This window comes from Tinamus guttatus, unplaced genomic scaffold (assembly GCF_059628265.1).
Source record: "Tinamus guttatus ecotype Peru unplaced genomic scaffold, ASM5962826v1 Tinamus_guttatus_pri_ptg000942l, whole genome shotgun sequence".
NCBI classification, from domain to species: Eukaryota; Metazoa; Chordata; class Aves; order Tinamiformes; family Tinamidae; genus Tinamus; species Tinamus guttatus.
This window is the reverse complement of record NW_028289476.1, coordinates 518,618-535,061: the sequence shown is the minus strand read 5'-3', so window position 1 is coordinate 535,061 and position 16,444 is coordinate 518,618. Positions and strand designations below refer to the sequence as shown.

At 51.6% G+C, this 16,444-nt stretch overlaps 1 protein-coding gene across 1 annotated transcript in view; it reads left to right on the top strand.

The window, feature by feature from the left end:
- The window catches only part of ARIH1 (ariadne RBR E3 ubiquitin protein ligase 1), a 47,525-nt gene that overhangs the window by 29,149 nt on the left and 1,932 nt on the right, over positions 1-16,444 (top strand). Inside the window, exons 4-13 of the mRNA XM_088538179.1 lie at positions 683-775; positions 1,134-1,189; positions 4,098-4,164; positions 5,333-5,439; positions 6,200-6,242; positions 7,236-7,307; positions 13,232-13,362; positions 13,453-13,510; positions 14,780-15,040; positions 15,818-15,930. Coding sequence (XP_088394305.1) covers positions 683-775; positions 1,134-1,189; positions 4,098-4,164; positions 5,333-5,439; positions 6,200-6,242; positions 7,236-7,307; positions 13,232-13,362; positions 13,453-13,510; positions 14,780-15,040; positions 15,818-15,930 — 1,001 coding nt within the window. The remainder of the gene's footprint in view (positions 1-682; positions 776-1,133; positions 1,190-4,097; positions 4,165-5,332; positions 5,440-6,199; positions 6,243-7,235; positions 7,308-13,231; positions 13,363-13,452; positions 13,511-14,779; positions 15,041-15,817; positions 15,931-16,444) is intronic.

Below are 16,444 nucleotides of genomic sequence, written 5' to 3'. Positions count from 1 at the left end.
CCACCCCTTGTGCAACCAGTTGTTTGCAGGTGGCATCTTGACACACTTCACGGAGATGAGGCATACGCAGGCGAAGCTGTCCTTGTTGCTGTCTGCAACCAGCTACTCATTACTGAATTTTATTTGCTGGTTGGCACCTGCCAATTAGCATTTTCGGCCTCTTTGTCTGGGTTTTCCGGGGGAGGTTTCCGAGGCTGGGATCTACGGGGAGCACCCACGTCGGGGAGTGAGCCAAGCAGAACAGCACGAGGAAGCAACACAGGCTGTCATCATAGTACTGTGACCTGTTTCATGACATTGCTTTATTATTATTATTGTTATTATGTGTGCGTAAGGGTGACTTTATTATTTATTTATTTATTTATTGTTATTATGTGTGCGCAGGAGACTGCCATGTTAAGTGATGTACGTACTTGGAAAATAAAGGTAAATTGGAACGGGCAGGCAGGATGAAAATGCTGGCCACCTTTTCCTTGCTGTTAGGGGAGTAAAACCTGTCTTTGAAAGCACGTTCAAAGTTGCTACAACAGTGCTCTGTGTGGTGATGCAAAGTGAACAGGACCCCAAATCTGGCGGGGAGGGACAAGCGCTGGGATCAAACCGCCTGGCACCGAGAAGGACCAAACGGTGCCGCAGTTCCACCCGATAAAGTGACGCCATGTGTCTCGTTCGTGTCTTGCAGTACTTTACTGGCCTAGAGTGTGGACACAAGTTCTGTATGCAGTGCTGGAGTGAATATTTAACTACCAAAATAATGGAGGAAGGCATGGGACAGGTAAAGTCTCAACTCGCCTGTATTTTGGGGGGACAAGTTTGTGTATTGGGGGGGGGAAAAAGAGAAGATTCTTCTTTACTAAAAGCAGACGACAGGGGTTTTGGAGAGCAGATTCTGTGTGGCTGCTGCGTGTGACAGGAGCTGCAGGGAATGTGCGTGCGCACCCCTGCCCTGCGTGGGGAGAACACGCTGTGCACAGCGGCGCGTCTGGGCCGCCCGTGTGTCACCATGCAGCCAAAGGGGCTGTTTTTGCTGTGGGGTTTAGCAAAGTCTGTGGCTTTGGAGTTGCTTGTGATGCAGAATCGAATAAACACTGTTCCTTTTATGACCTTTTATTTTTTCCCCCTTCTTTTCTCAGACTATTTCATGTCCTGCTCATGGCTGCGATATCTTAGTTGATGACAATACAGTTATGTAAGTATGATGAGTTGCTACCTCTTGGCTTTCCTCTGATTTTCTGTTTTGTTGCTCATGTCTTATTCAAATGTTTCGGGTTATAAAAAGCAACGTAGAGGCTTTGAGGCGGCAGAGGGGTTGGTGGCGACTGTCTATTTTGTTACTGGCAGGTCCTTCATGTCCCGTTTGGGTCTGGGGAACCCAAGCCACGGTACATGCAGGAAGGGCTCCTCAGCCACGCTGGACAGCGTGGCAATAGAATAAACACTGTGCGGTCCTTAAAAACCCCCTTTAACTGTTTTGTGCCTTTTGTTTCATGCAATTTACTTAAGAATTTAGGACTTCCTACCTAGGTCAATGCACCAGTTCCCCAAGTCCCAGAGCTATAGTTAGTGAGTCAGAGGAAGCAAGTCCTGTGTACAGTCTGGGGGATGTTCTGTGCCCTCTGATGGAGAACAGCTGACCCTCCAATTTATAAGACTTTATTAAGCTGGTATGGAGGCCTGTGTCACTTGGCTTATGTTGCCCAGCTGCGGGTTGACTGCTCCAACAAGAGGGAGCAGTGAATTCCTTGAGCTTCCTTCTCTTTTGTATTGGGTGGTGCTATTGCATGAGTAACATCCTTCACGATCCTAAACCTTGATTAAGTCCATTTTCATTCATGCTAAAAGGCATCTGAATAGAAGCTCATTCTGATACCTGGCTTGGCGGAAGGAGAGGGGACTGAGGAGAAGCGGAGGCAGCCTAGGTGCATTCAGGCCCTGCTGTGGGGCCGTTGCAGAGTTCAGTGGATGGAAACTGTTTTAAGAGACTCTTAATCTGACATAGGGTCTTGAGGGATTTCCTTGACATTTTTGCTTCTTGCAGTCTGAACTTGTGGTGTCACATGTGCTTAGCGGGAATTTTTCTTGAGTGCCAGGACATCAACCAGAACCAGCTGAGAACTTGCCTTTGCTTATCAGATGCATCCCTTACACTGGAAACTTCTTTAAGATCCGTAGAGTTGTGTCCTGGATTACATCGGTTTCCGAATAAGCTGTTCTCTTGAATCTCCATGGATTAGTGCCCATAGGAAGTAGGTTAGCTGAAGACTTTGAAATCGGTAGAGGCGCTGGTGGTGGTAACAGGAGGAGGATGGAGGAAGGGAGGAGCAGTACCAGTGTCTGCTGCTGCTCGATACGTAGTTTACAGGTTACTCCCTCCTCTGATACTTGTCCTCCCTAAGGCAGCATGTCCCTAGTTGGTTATTTCCATACGAGCCCGGACTCGGCAGTTAGCTGGTTTTCCATGGATTTGGGAGTGCTTCGCTAGCTTACTGTCAGTTCTCCTGTCGCCCTTGAGTTCGAGCAGGAAGGCAGAAGAGGGGGTCTCCTGCAGACCTTTCAAGAGCTTCAGGCTGGCTAAAGGTAATCTGTCTCTATCCCCTGTTCACCCTTGCTAATGCTGGTGGTAATTGCTTTAACCTACATGCCACGTTGCTGATTTCATTAATGAGCTGCGCCGGCTGCCTTTAGTATATGGGTGCCTTAACAGGCAATGCTAGCAGCAGCCCGTAAGACGGGGCACGCTCGAGGGCGCCGCGCGAGCCTGGCGGGTGCCCGGGACAGGCCGGCGAGCGCTGCGTGGCTGCAGGGGCTCTTCGTGTAGCTGCGTGTGTAGGCGGGAAGCGGTACGGAGTAATCACTGCGGGCGGCTGTTTGTCCCTCTGCGTCGTGCGCCCGTTGCCGAGGTCACCAGGTCAGGCCTTTGAGGAGTTTGCATTATCAGAGGGGGATGAAAGTGCAAAATTTGCCCTTTCATAGAGCTTCTGCCTTTGAAAGGGCTCTGCGAGGTGCTTCTGGAAAGGTGTCAGCGTGCAGGGCTTTTTCCTGAGCTCGGAAGCGCTCGGGGGCAGTGGTTGTGCGTTGTTTGGGCGTTGCTGTTTTTGCAGTTTGCCTTTCCAGCCCGGCTGCTTTGGGGTCGGTTCTGCTCTTGCACCGCGGCCCGCAGAAGAGCCCGGGCTGCCGGCAGCCCCTGCGAGCGGCTTCCTCCCCGCGGGCCTCCTGCCCTTTCGCTGCTTGTCAGGACACCAGTCCTCCCAGCACAGCTCAGGAACACGTGTATAACACTGGCAATTCAGATGAGACCTCTATGACAGCTGTATGTCGTCGAGTTATACCTGTATGCACACACACATGTACAGATACACGCACACACTTTCTATGTGTGTCTAAATATATATATATATATATATATATATAAAGTATGTGTACATATGCATGCAAAGGATATATTTTGGTCATAGCAACAATAGGTGCAGCAGTGTTCAGCAGGATGAAATTAAATCATTTCAGATGCATCTAGCACTAGCAGTCTGCAAATGCCAACTGCATCGAGGCGGATCTGGTTTTCCAGGAGGAAAGTGGCCACGGTGTTTTTAGGGCTTCCCATCTGCCTGCCTCCCTCCTGGGCTCGTTTCTGAGCACGTTTGTTACTGCTGGTCTGCCTTGGTTTAAAACCAGGGCCAATGTCGTGTTGCTCCCTGCATGATGCTGAATCTCAACCAACACTGGATTTTTTTTAATGCTAACTATTGGAGAGAAGCTCAACATTAACTGTACAGCTGACCAACTGTAGCATCCCTTGAATCTCAGTTAACACGAGGTCTGCCAGAGCTGTTAACACCACAACAGTTGTTCTGAAGCTTTAAAAAGAGGTTTGCCCTATGCACATATTTAAAGCAAATCAGATAACTCTTCATGGAAGCGTTTAAATGAAACGGAACCCCCCCAACACAACAGGCTCCGTTGCCTTGAAGTGAAAATTTTCTTTTAGTGCATCTGAAATTTATTGGAAGTTAATGCAATATTTGTAGATGTAACTAAAGTGTAATAAATCGATCAGGTAAGTACAAAAATATAATTTTCCCTTTTCTTCCTTTCCACAGGCGTCTGATCACAGATTCGAAGGTTAAATTAAAGTACCAGCATTTAATAACCAATAGTTTTGTAGAGGTGAGTATGTATTTGAAATTTTTAATAGCTTCCAGGGTTTTTCTTACGCAGGCACCAAACCAGAGAAGTGAGGCTTGTTTATGACTTTAGAGCAAATTGTCTCTTGCATAGTCTATAATCAAATGTAACTACGAGTTAGAGGCTTTGCAGGGGATGCTTTGAAGCCCATTTATTATTTGTGTAGCTGTAGGGAAACATTTAGAAAGAAAAAATGCAGAGCACTTGGGAACCTGTTATGTTTCTGGAAGCAAAAGAAAGGGTGAGATTGCTTAGAGAGATGGGAAACAGTGGGAGATCGCAGTGGAGGAGATGCTCGAGATGTGGCTTCTGAGTAACACTTAATACTTGCAGTCCTTGCGTGAATGTTACCTGGGATGCTTCACACTCAAACAGGGAAACATTAGAACTAAGATTATGCCTCAAATGTTTGCCTTGTGAGGCAAAACTGTAAAATTGGTTTTACCAAAATACCAATAGCTTTGGGACTTCAAAATACAAGTGAACTTAGAAGGTGCTTTGGAAGGTTGTCCGCTGTCCCGATTTCCCTCTTGTGCCCATTTAGATTCACCATAGAGCCTTGTAGGTAGGTTGTTGCTGGAATCAAATCTCCCCCCAAAAAAGGTTTGGAGTGAAACATGGGAGATGAACACTTCTTGCAGACCAAAGGGCGGACACAAGTCCAGCAATTCAGAGCTGTTTGTGGTCACGGTAAGAGATGAGGAGGCAGTGAAATGTCCTTCAAGGGGTCTGAGAAAACTGCTTTTAAAAGCTAGTTACTAGGCACACTTGCAGGTGGTGTTTCAGAGAGGCCCTGGCCGTGGTGGAGCAGACGTAGCTGTTGAAGTCATATGCAACTAGCTACTTCTTTTCAATGGGAGGCTTTGTAGCTTCATCTTACTCCAGTATGTTCTCCCTGGGTGACCTACAAGGTCCTCAGAAGTGTTCATGCTCCTCTTAATTCCCCGAGGAGACCGTTTGACACTGAAGAGTTGACTACGTTGTTCCTGCTTTTTTGAAGTAATACAAAAGTGAACGCTTAGATTAAGGAGAGAGCACTCTGTCTCCTTAAGTTTTATTGAAGATTCTGGTTAAAAGGATGCAAGAGTGAAGGGCAAACTACTTGTGCAGCATCTTCTGCTATTGTGGTTTCTCTTGCTTTGTTTCCTAGTGTAATCGACTGTTAAAATGGTGTCCTGCCCCAGACTGCCACCACGTCGTGAAAGTCCAATATCCTGATGCTAAGCCCGTTCGCTGCAAATGTGGACGTCAGTTTTGGTAAGAGCAGTCAAGTAAAACAACCTGGGGCTGCTTTTCACTTATTGCTTTGAATATGTGTAAGTGTGTGTCTTATAAGTCAATACTGGAGTGTTGCTTTTGAGGGTGGGGAAAGCATGAGGAGGTGGAGGCCTTTGCAAGAAGGTAATAAATGTGTTGAGTCCTTCAGCTGCACATACTCCCCTGCCTCCCTAAATGTGTAGAAGGAGCGTTTTGCATGTGGTGTCGCCCCCAGTGGAACGGGTTAGAAATGAGGAGAAAGCTCCTGGGGTTACTTTTGTCAGCTGCCAAGTTGTCCTGAAGAACCGTGTGAGCAGCTTTTCAACGAACAGCACCCGTGCAGCACACTGCCCTTCACTGCTGCGTTGTCTTGAGTGTTTTATCAACCATGTGTGAAATAATATCTAGGCTTGGAAAATGTATTTATAAATACTGGCATTTCATTGAAAATGGGAAGCTGGCGTTGGGAGCAGCTGGCTGCGAAGGCCATCGCTGTGTAGCTGTTGCCTTCTCCGTGTGTCGTGGCCTCCCCTGACACAAGGGCAGGGCCTGGCTTTTGCTGAGCCCGTAGCCAAATCAATGGCTTCAGATTAGCTTCCTGACACACTTCTTGACTCCTTGAAGACACTGTAGAGAACTGAAGTGTGTTTAGGTGTATTGTTGGGAATGACCACACACTTGCAGTGGAACCCAAAAGGAAGCTTCCATGTTGTTAACTTAGTCATCTACCTCACTAATTTCTCTTTTCTTTGGCTTACAGCTTTAATTGTGGTGAAAATTGGCATGATCCTGTTAAGTGTAAGGTGAGCACGTCTAAGTTCTTATCTAAATACGTGGCTTCTCAAAGTGTGAAGTCAAGCTGTGTACCTAGCAATGTGGCACAGGCTGCTTGCATCAAGGAGGACCATGGTTCACCTCCAAAGAAGAATCTTGCGGCTTCAGGAACGTAGAGTGTTGCAATAACCACGGCGGTTCTGGAGGTGTTTGGTGCTTCAGCAGCTTGATTTTAGTGCTGAAGCAATGACTTTGGGCCTGGTTCTAGGAGTTGCTGTTCTGCAGTGATTTCTGGAACTGGATTCTGGATTTCTCTTTTTCCATGGAAGTGTCCGAGGCTGTGACCAAGGCTGGAATGCAGAGCCCCCGGCTGTCTTGCTCTGTGCCTTGGGGACAGAGCAGTCTGCATTCCTGGCGACAAAGGCAGAAAACCTCCCTCGGGCAGGGGAGCCTCCGCAGAGGGCTTGGGTGGCTGTGCTGGTGTTTCCGTGGCAGATGTGGCTGGCTTAGTATCCAGCAGCTGCAGCAGCCCTTTGCTTTTGCAGCTTGCGTCCATTTGATGTTGCCATGTTCACTCGAGAGAGGAAAAAAAAACCCTCTGAGGTGGAAAGTGTGGGCCTGAGTGGCATTTTCAAATAGTCTTGGTGCATCTCAAAAGGCTCAAGTCTGAGAATGCGCTATATAAAGGGGCTGAGTTTTCCTGAGATTTAGATTAATGGAAACTTTTCTTATTGGTGCATTTCTGCCAACCTCCCATTCCTGTGCTGTGGTTAGAAGTCTTATGAAATAGTTTAATCAATTCTTCCTGTTTAGCCTCTCCTTAGAAGAGCGTTTTTTTTCTTTCCTCTTTTCTTCTCTTTTTGGGTTAACAGTTTCGCCATTTAAAAAGTGAATATAGTTGCCACCTTGATTATCTGAAGGTGAAAATGCTCTGCATGAGGCTTATGTGCAGCAAGTGAGACTAACTGAAGCCCACATGTTCCTGTATTTAAAGTAACTTAGTAACTATTTTTTTCTAATAGTGGTTAAAGAAATGGATTAAGAAGTGTGATGATGACAGTGAAACTTCTAATTGGATTGCAGCAAACACAAAGGTGAGTGTTTTCCTTCTATTTTATATAGACTATCCTATGAGAACGATGGCAGCCTAATTCCTTGGCACTAAGATCTTGTATTTTGCATGTCACTAGCTTACAGTGAGTATAAAAATGTGCAGCAGGCTGAAGCGCTCTTGTTTTAAGTGCAAAGAGCTGCTGCTGCCTAGAGTCAGGTAGGGCTCTTCCTTGCTCTGCTAAGAAAGAGTCAGTCAGAGACCCAAAGGAAGCTCCAGCCTTGGAGCCTCCTACCTGGTGCTGATGACTTTGCTGAGCAAATTGGCGCTTGACTCCGAGTGTGTGAAACACGTTAGCACCCCCCGCGGCCTGGTTTGGCCGCCATCATCTACATCTGCCTTCAAATCCCCTGGGTTGGCCTTTTTCGGAGGCGCTGGTTTCCGCTGGGCGGGCGTCCAGCCCCAGCCTGGCAGCGCAGCTGCCAAGACTTTCTTATGTAAATGGCCCTGGCCGCAGCTAGCGCAACCTCATGGGAGACCTGCTCCGTTTGGGAAGGGTGCGCGGCATCAAGGAAGCCAAGGGAGCAGATGCCGCAGGCAGGGAGGGCTCCGCGGGCCCCCGGCTGCCAAGCGGAGCCGGGGGGCAGGAGGAAGTGGCCGCTCGGTTTCGGCCGCCCCGTTGTGTAACCTTAACGGCGCAGTTCGCTGCCGCTCGCCGGGGCTGCGATGGGTGTGCGTCGAGCTGGAGCGTGGCGCGATGGAGGAGGGCAGCAACACGCACCGCGCTGCAAGGCCAGGATGAAGCACCGTCCTCTCCGCGCTTCTGTGGCCCATGGCTGGTGTGGCCGCTGCTTGGAGACTCGGTAAAATTAACTTGGCTTTTTCTGAGTTCGAGGGGTGTTTGGAGCTCAAGAACAGGACTACATTTGTCCACAGTTCCTTGGTCTTCAGCTACTGCCTGTAGTAAACCCGAGGAAGAGGAGCTGGCTGGTTTGGCAAGGCTGGGGGTAAACATGTGCAAAGAGGCTTCTGGCCTACGGTGCCAAATACTTGTGGCATCGGAATTGCCACCTCCCTGCCAGTGCCGCTGCCCTCGGCAGCCCCTGCGACTCCCCCGGGTGCTGGTGATGGCTTTGGGGCTCTCTGTCTCCCCTTTGCCCTGCGCTGGCGTGTGCCAATGCAGAGCAGGGCCTGAACGCCTGACCTGGCCATGCACGGGTTGGTTTGGGCCATGCGGGCTAGCTGGGTTTGACCTGGTTAGATGCTAAGCTCTTCCTTGCTGGGTTTTGTGCTTGCTAAAAGGATGCCCCCGTGTGTGTTGCCGCAGCTCCGGTGCGGGTGCCGCTGTCGCTGCCTGGAAGTGCTGGGCAACGTCCCTTTTCCAACCGGGAGCTGGGCCCTTCGACCCTCGCTTGCCCGAAGCGTTAAGCACGGCCCGAGCTGCTGTTGTGCAGATGCTCACCCTGCTTTTAGCCAGGGTCCAGAATTCCTCAGCTAGGAGCCCGGCGCTGCTCCAAGCGCAGGCATTGAGCAGCGGGAGCGGGAAGGTTTGTGGGAAGCAGCTGTGCAGGGGATGCCGAGGCGGGAGGCGTGCGCTCGCTGTGGGGGCCTCGGCCCTCTCTGCATTCCCGCCGTCCTGCGGGAGCGAGAGCCCTTGTCCTTGAGCATCCCTGTCTCGGCCACCGCCTCTAGCGCGGGGTGAGGCGCTTCTCTGGCAAGAAAATGCTTGGGAACCCACGATGCACAAAAGCAACAGGTGGAAAAAGGAAAACGGGGTAATTACAGCAGACATTTGAGCAAGGCGGCTGTCGCGGGGCCTTACAGTCACCGTATCAATTGACTTAACTAAAGCACAATATTGTTGCTGTTCTCGGAGCCGCTGCTAGATGTAGTGGAGGGGAAAGCTGGCAGGAAATGTAACCCACCGCTCTGCTGCTCCCCGCCTCCGTGGCAGCGAGGATGGTAATTTCACCCCGCTGTAACGATGCAGCGCGCGGTGCCGGTTGTTGGAACACGTGTAATCGGAGGAGCGCAGCGGCCCCGCGCCGCGGGCTGCTGCCATCACCTCTTCTTGCCTGGACTGGCCGCCGGCCAAACGCGCCGCGACGTCCAAGCGCCCGTCTGACAGTGACACAGCTCGACTGCTGCTCGGAAGGGAACCAGATATCCGTGCAGCTCGGGGCATGGGGAAATACCCCTTCCTGCTGTCGCGTGGGGCTGTAGCAACGCACCGTGTGCCCAGGCCGTGCACAGTCGAGGGGCTGGCACCTCTGTCCTTCATTGCTTCGTCTCCCCACGCTGCGTCCATGAGGAAGGCGGCTTGGGGTGTTTGGGATGGGCAGGGTTTTGCCTCCGTCACTGTTAGCTTCAGTGCTTGGAAGTCGGAGCCCTAACACTGCGTTTGGCTGACGTGAAAGCACCTAGAAGAGGCTGCAAATCCCCGTTTGCAGAGGAAAAACCCTCTTTTCTAGGTAATTCCCTTGTCACCACTGCCACGTTTCTGTTGCTGCTGCTGCTCCTGGCACGTTGTAGCTTCTGCAAAGCCCTTTCTCCAGGCCCGCACGTGACACCGAGCTGCAGCCTTGTCCCCTGGGGCCTGTGTCCGGGGCAGAAAACTTCCTCTCTCGCCAGCATCAAGACTTCAGCGAGAACGACCGCTCTCCTGGGCTGTGTGCTCGGTCGTCCCCCGCAGCAGGCGCCTGCGGGGAGCTTCTGTTGTCACTCGCTCGGTGACAGAGCAGCCAAGGGAAGGCGGGCGGTGGCTGTATGAGAGACTAGAAGAAGGAAACGCAGCTCGGCTTCTGCTCACAGCCTGGAGTGGCGTGATAGGTATTTTTGTTGAATTATATAGAGCAGACTGAATGAAATACGATGAGGTTTGAGTATTGACTTTGTGGTCACCGGTGTATTAAATGTATATATAATTTCAGGTTTATTTACTTGCGCTTGGGAAATCCCTGGGTTAGGTTTTATTTTGCTTGCTTGCTTTCTCGGCGTGTTGTGCATCCCTGGTTTGAAACTTGATCCTGTCTTTAGATAAACTGGACCGGTTTCTGGTGGGGAATAAAGAAACCCCAACACCCCGGTCACCTCTGTGGACTTTAACCGGGTTGGCGTGGTGGCACCCAAGCCCTCTGAACCAGAAAAGTGGGAGGTCTGCGTTTATTTTGAGTTTGCTTAAGGTGTGCTAGGGCTGCCAGAAAGGAGCCTAAAAGGAGAGGAAGATGAAAATAATGGTTTCAAGCCTGAGTTTCAGTGATAGTGATCTTTCTGCATCTTTTGAGTTCTAAAAGAAAGGAGAAGGAGGTTTTTGGATCTCCCCTGTGCCCACCTTCACCCCAGGCAGCGGTTTTTGTTGAAGTTAATTGCTGTTAATGCAAGTTGCTTATCTGGTACTAGAAATGCCTCCACTTTACTGCAGGAATTAACTGCAGGTCAGGGCTGGATCCGGGAACGGTCCTTTCCCAGGATACGGAAGCGCTGCCTTTCCTTCCAGCTGCTTAAAATACCCCGTTGTGCTCCGCAACTCCCGGCGCTGCCCCTGCTTGCAGCACCCGCAGCGCTTTGGGATCCGCTCGGAGCGCGGCCGCGTTCCCGGCGCTGCCTGAGGATTCCCCTTCCCGGGCCGGCGCCGCTGTGCGCGCTCTGCCCTGCCTCAACCCCAAAACCTTCCTGCTTCGTCCTGCTCCTCGCAGGACAACGGCTGAGGCTCCAGGCGCTTTGTGCACGCGGCTGTTCACGCGACACAAAGGATTTGTTCCCTTTGGCCAGGTTTGCCGGGGCCTTTGTTGGCAGTGCAGTGTGTGAGCACAGCAGTGATGTATTTACAGCGTCCGCACGGTCGTTCCTGCATTGGGGCTGGTAGATAACGTACAGAATAACCCACTCATTCAGTGATTTAATTTGCTGGCTGTGAGGTTGTTTGCGTGGTCGTAATTCTCAATAAAATCTTTCTTCCCTGTCCTCCTTAACCTATAAATCCCTCCTAGTTATTACATTAGTGGTTTGAATGGTTGCTGCTTTTTCCCCGTTGGCGTTCAGCGTTTCTTCAGGACGTTCTGCGCGTGGCTTTGCTCAGTCGTCAGCGATACGTACGTGTGTTCACACGGCTTGATGGATGCGGGTAGCGCAGGGAGCAGCCCTGTGCGTTGCTTGGTGAAGTGTAGACGCTGCACGAGAACAGCCTTGCCTTCACCGCACGGGCTGCAGTTAGGGCCTTTTTATTACAATTGCAATCCCAGTGCTTTGTGCACAGTGTTTAGGCACTGAAAAGCTTAGTTGTTGTCCTTAAAGATGTGAAGGAAGAATTTCAGTCTTGGAACTGAAATGTCAGAAATGGAATTTCAGCATTTCCCATCTTGGAAAAGCCCTCGGTGACGCTGCAGCCCCGGATCGGCGTGCGAGTGGCGGGAGAGCCGCGGCAGAGCGCGTGGGCGCTGCCGTGACCATCCTGCGTGGAAAAGGCACCTCAGTGCGGAGCTGGGCGAGCTGGGGGCTGCCCGCACGGCTGGGAAGGGTTTTGCAGGGATGAATCCCGGTGTTTGTGTGCGGCATTGGGAGAGAGAGGAGGGCTGCGTGGGCACGGAGAGCAGTCCTTGCTCTGCATTGGAGGGAGAGACCGTTTTTATCTCCGAGATAGCTCCAAAAAGTAGCCTTGTTTGGCACCAACCTCCCCCAGCTGGATAACCTGCCCTGCAGAGGAGCCAGCAGGATGTCTCCACGGTGTCTGTGACCGCTGGTGTCTCCTGGAGGGGCCTTCGAGGGAGCTCCTCTACTTTGTTTGCTGCACCTGCAGGTTGGACACACGCTGTGGGATGGGGAGCAGAGCAGAGTGGGCTGGGTCCAGCCTCCTGCCTGCTCACTTGGAACCTCATGAGAGGAATCAACCCCTGGAGCAGAAGGGACAACTGGGAGCGTCCCAGCAAGCGTGGGGACGCGAGGGCAGGGGTGGCCGCAGACACGTTCACGTGGGCTCCTCGGGGGCCATGGGTGGGTGCTGGACGCTGACACAGGGCATCGTGCTCTCGGTTTCTTCTCTGCGAAGTGAAAGGTCAGGGCTTGCTCCACGCTGGAGGTGCAGTATTTCATGCTCTTCTGGCCCGAGAGCTGCGGCTGCCTTTCCAAGGGAGGATTGCTGAGCCCTACCACTTCTTTGGCTTGCGTTGAGTATTGCCTGGCAGATAAAACCTTCGTTTTTGCAGAAATGTGACTTTTTTAAGCAGTGGTGACCTTTGGAAGGTGCTCTCCTTGTCCCTTCCTTGTGTTGGTGCAAGTCCCGGGGCAGCTGTGTGCTGAGCTGGGTTAAAATACCCTTGATGTTCCTGGTGCCGGGATTGTTGGCACAGAGGAGTGCCCGGGGGCTCCTGTGGAAGAGTCTCCAGCGAGGTGGCATGAGGAGGGGATGCCCCGGCAGGAGCAGGGGTGTCCGAGTGGACAGGAGCCTCTCTGCAGCATGCTGAGCTTCAGCTGTGAGGTTGCAGCTCCTTTTTGGGTGGCCTCGTTACAGCTGCAGGTGTTTCAGGTTGCTAACAGCATGGTAGCAGCACACAGTTAGGCCTGTTGAAGTTGGTGCTGAAATGGGCCAAATACTAGTCTGCGAAGAAAGCCAGATGCCTTCCCCTGGGCAATTATGGATCATCGGTACAGCTGTAGTTTTGGAAAGGGTCATAAAATTGCTCATCCAGTCTCCCTCCACCAAAGTATGGTGGCTACATACGTAAACTGAGTTATTTCTGTGGGATTTTTTGGTGTTGGTTTTGCTGTTCTGCTGTTCTGAGCTGGAAGGTCTGAGCTGGAAGAGGATCTTGATGATCAAAGAGACAAGGGATGTGATGCCTTTTGCTTGGCGCGCCGTTCCTCACTGCTGTGGCCCCCTTCCGCGTTCACGGGTGGTTAGGTGCCGCGCTCTTCCCTTTCTCCAAACGGTGCCTGGCTTTCCCTGCTAACGTTATCCATGCTCTGTTCCAGGAGTGCCCGAAATGCCACGTGACCATCGAGAAGGATGGGGGCTGCAACCACATGGTCTGTCGGAACCAGAACTGCAAAGCCGAGTTCTGCTGGGTGTGCCTGGGCCCCTGGGAGCCCCACGGATCTGCCTGGTGAGTAGTTGGGGGCTGCAGGACGAGGCAGTGCCACGGGCCCTGCGTCCCCTTGCGCTCAACCCTCTGCATTCGCTGTCCCCTGTGCAGGTACAACTGTAATCGCTACAATGAGGATGATGCAAAGGCAGCAAGGGATGCACAGGAGGTGAGTCCGCAACCTTTGGTGGGTGAGGGAGATCACGGATCCTGTGGCATTTTGAGCTTTCCATACACCCGTAAATGAGCCCTGGGGAATTTCCTGCCTTGGGCACAAATCCAAAAGGCAGTCAAGTGCACCAATGGCTTTGGACTCTTGCCTTGCGCCCAAGAAAATGTTCAAAGTCACTTTAATCCAATTTCAAGAACACATTAACTCGCTTGTTATCTGTCACGCTGCCTTGGTTGTTTTGTAACAGCTCATCACATGAAGTCGTCGTAATGCCATGGGTCTGAGGCAGCAGCCCCGACGTCCCGTATAAAATGCTCTTTACTGCACAGTTCTTGATGCTAATCCGGAGGTGCTTTTAAGCACAACATACCTTCTGAATATAAATTTAATAGACTTTGGTTGTTCCAATAACTGTTCTTGGAAGCCTGACAGGAGCAGAAAGTGTGGGTGAAGTGGCAGCTGCATTAACATTTTAGTGAATGTGGACAGCGCAGGCAAAACCCTTGTAACGGGGAGGGCCGGCGTGCAGGGCGCTGCCGCTCGCAGAAACCCCTTCTCTGCCCCTTGGTGCAAGTGCTGCAACAGCCAAAACGCGGCGCGTTGCCAGCAACCCCCTCCAGTCCGAGGTGTGGCTCGCACTGGGAGTTTGTGTATCCAGGCTGGGCAAGCTCAACCATGCACACGGTGATGTTTTTTGGCTAATCTGTTAGGGAAAAGAAAATAGGATTAATGACTGTGTAGTGAGTCATCTTGCTTCTCCTGAACTCCTTAACACATGGCACCTTCCCCTGCTCTAGAGGCAGCGTGGCCTAGGCAGTCTAGGCTTGCCCTCTTAATAGAAGCACAATCATTTTTTGCTTATAATTCCTTTTTTGCTTAAAAAAAAAGTGCTGCTTTACTGCTTGTCACCACCCTGGAAGGTTTTTATGTCCTGTAATTGGAGACAGAAGGCTGAAAATAAAACCAGTGAGATATTAGTAGAGTGATCCTGCTTATTTTCAAGACCGGGAGTGAGCATGGAGTAGGAATTCCCCGTGTGGCAGGGGGGGAATCTGGTGTCCCCCACAGTGTCAGGGTTAAGAGCACTGTGCAGAGGGGAGTCATCTGGATCTCTCCAGCGTGAGAGGAGAGGAAACACAGCTGGAAAGGAAACTCCTCCTCGGGGCCAGGAAGAGCCGTGTGAAGGGTTTGCTTTTCTTGCAGGCATCATTCTGTTTTAACTGTTGTTTCTCTTTGAATTTTCTCCCCTCCTGGGAATGACCGCAGCGATCCAGAGCAGCCCTGCAGAGGTACCTGTTCTACTGCAACCGCTATATGAACCACATGCAGAGCCTGCGCTTCGAGCACAAGCTCTACGCTCAGGTGAAGCAGAAGATGGAGGAGATGCAGCAGCACAACATGTCGTGGATCGAGGTGCAGTTCCTGAAGAAAGCAGTCGACGTCCTCTGCCAGTGTCGTGCCACACTCATGTACACTTACGTCTTTGCCTTCTACCTCAAAAAGAATAATCAGTCCATTATCTTTGAGGTAGGAGAAAATGTGGTTTGCAGGACCCGTGACTGCAAAGTTTGCTGTGAAATAGGGATTGAATGGTGGGGGAGGCTGCTCGCCCGCGAGGCAGAAGGGAGAGGCCCTGCCAGGCCCTGTGCAGCTTTGTCTGCTGGAAAAGAGAAAGTAGAATCAAGTCTGGTGCATTGTGAAACCAAGAGATGGAAGGTTGATGGTTTGAACTAGTGAGGAGTGCGTGAAAGTGCAAATTTTTCTCTTTCCCTGGGTTTTGCCCCTTCCTCCCGCCCAGGGTTGGTAAAATAGTACCTGAAGGGCTAAGCATGGAAGTCCAAGCTGCTTTCCAGGTCAAATTGTACTGGCTGTTTTTGATTAAAACCCTCTGTGTAGAACCCAAGCCGAGGGCTCCTGTGCTGCCCGCTCAGCAAATGGTGCACACAGCCACGGAGCAGGAGTCAGACCTGCGCCCTGATGCTGCTGTGCATGCACCAGGAGCCAGTGAAGTCCTTGCTAGTGCTGGGAAAAATTAAATGGACAGGAAAAAGAATGGAAGACCAAATTGGCTTGTACCACACTCTACAAAGAGTAAGATAAGGGTTGGTGGAGGCTACCATGCCTACACGAATGAAGAAATTGACTCTTTTTCAATTCTGATGCATAGAGCAGGCTACTTGAGTGAGTCAATGAGGCTTTAGTTCTCACTCTGTTTTTTATTTCAACGTTAACTTTCATTTGGATTAAAGAAGTCTCTTCCAAAAATGACAATAACACAAAACCTGGTGCTCTTTGTCTTTACAGAATAACCAAGCAGACTTAGAGAATGCTACAGAGGTGCTTTCTGGGTACCTTGAGCGAGATATATCCCAAGATTCGCTGCAAGACATAAAGCAGAAAGTACAGGATAAGTACAGGTTTGTTTCTGACCCGCCTCTCTCGGAGCTCTGCTAGCAGCTGCGCCGGCCGCCCCGCGTGGTGGCCGGTGGCACGTGGGCTTGCCGGGCTCCACGCTTCCCCAGCGTCGTGTCTCTGGGAAGCTCCTTGGCCTCCTGCGCTGCGCTGAGCAGCCGCTCCCGGCGCGCTGGAGAGCGGCAGCAGCGTCGCGTGCCGGCCTCGGCACGGGGAGCGGCGAGGCCGCGAGCACACGCGGCGGCCCTGCGGTGTGGGGGCAGCCCCGGGGATGTGGGCACCCCTGGGAGGCTCCTGCCACTGCCCTCGTCCGCTCCGCTGAGCGGGAGCTGGGAGCTGCAGGCCCAGAATGGAGAAGGGCTGCGTGTTGTGAAGAGCTTTTGTTTCTGGTCACTGCTCTTCCTACGCAGAGAGAGCCCCAGGGAGCGGCCGTGATCAAGGCAGCAGAACAAGGAGCAACTTTGTTGTTCCCAAGGGACAGTTTTGGCCTAGGATGTGTTGCCATAAGGCAGCGACGGG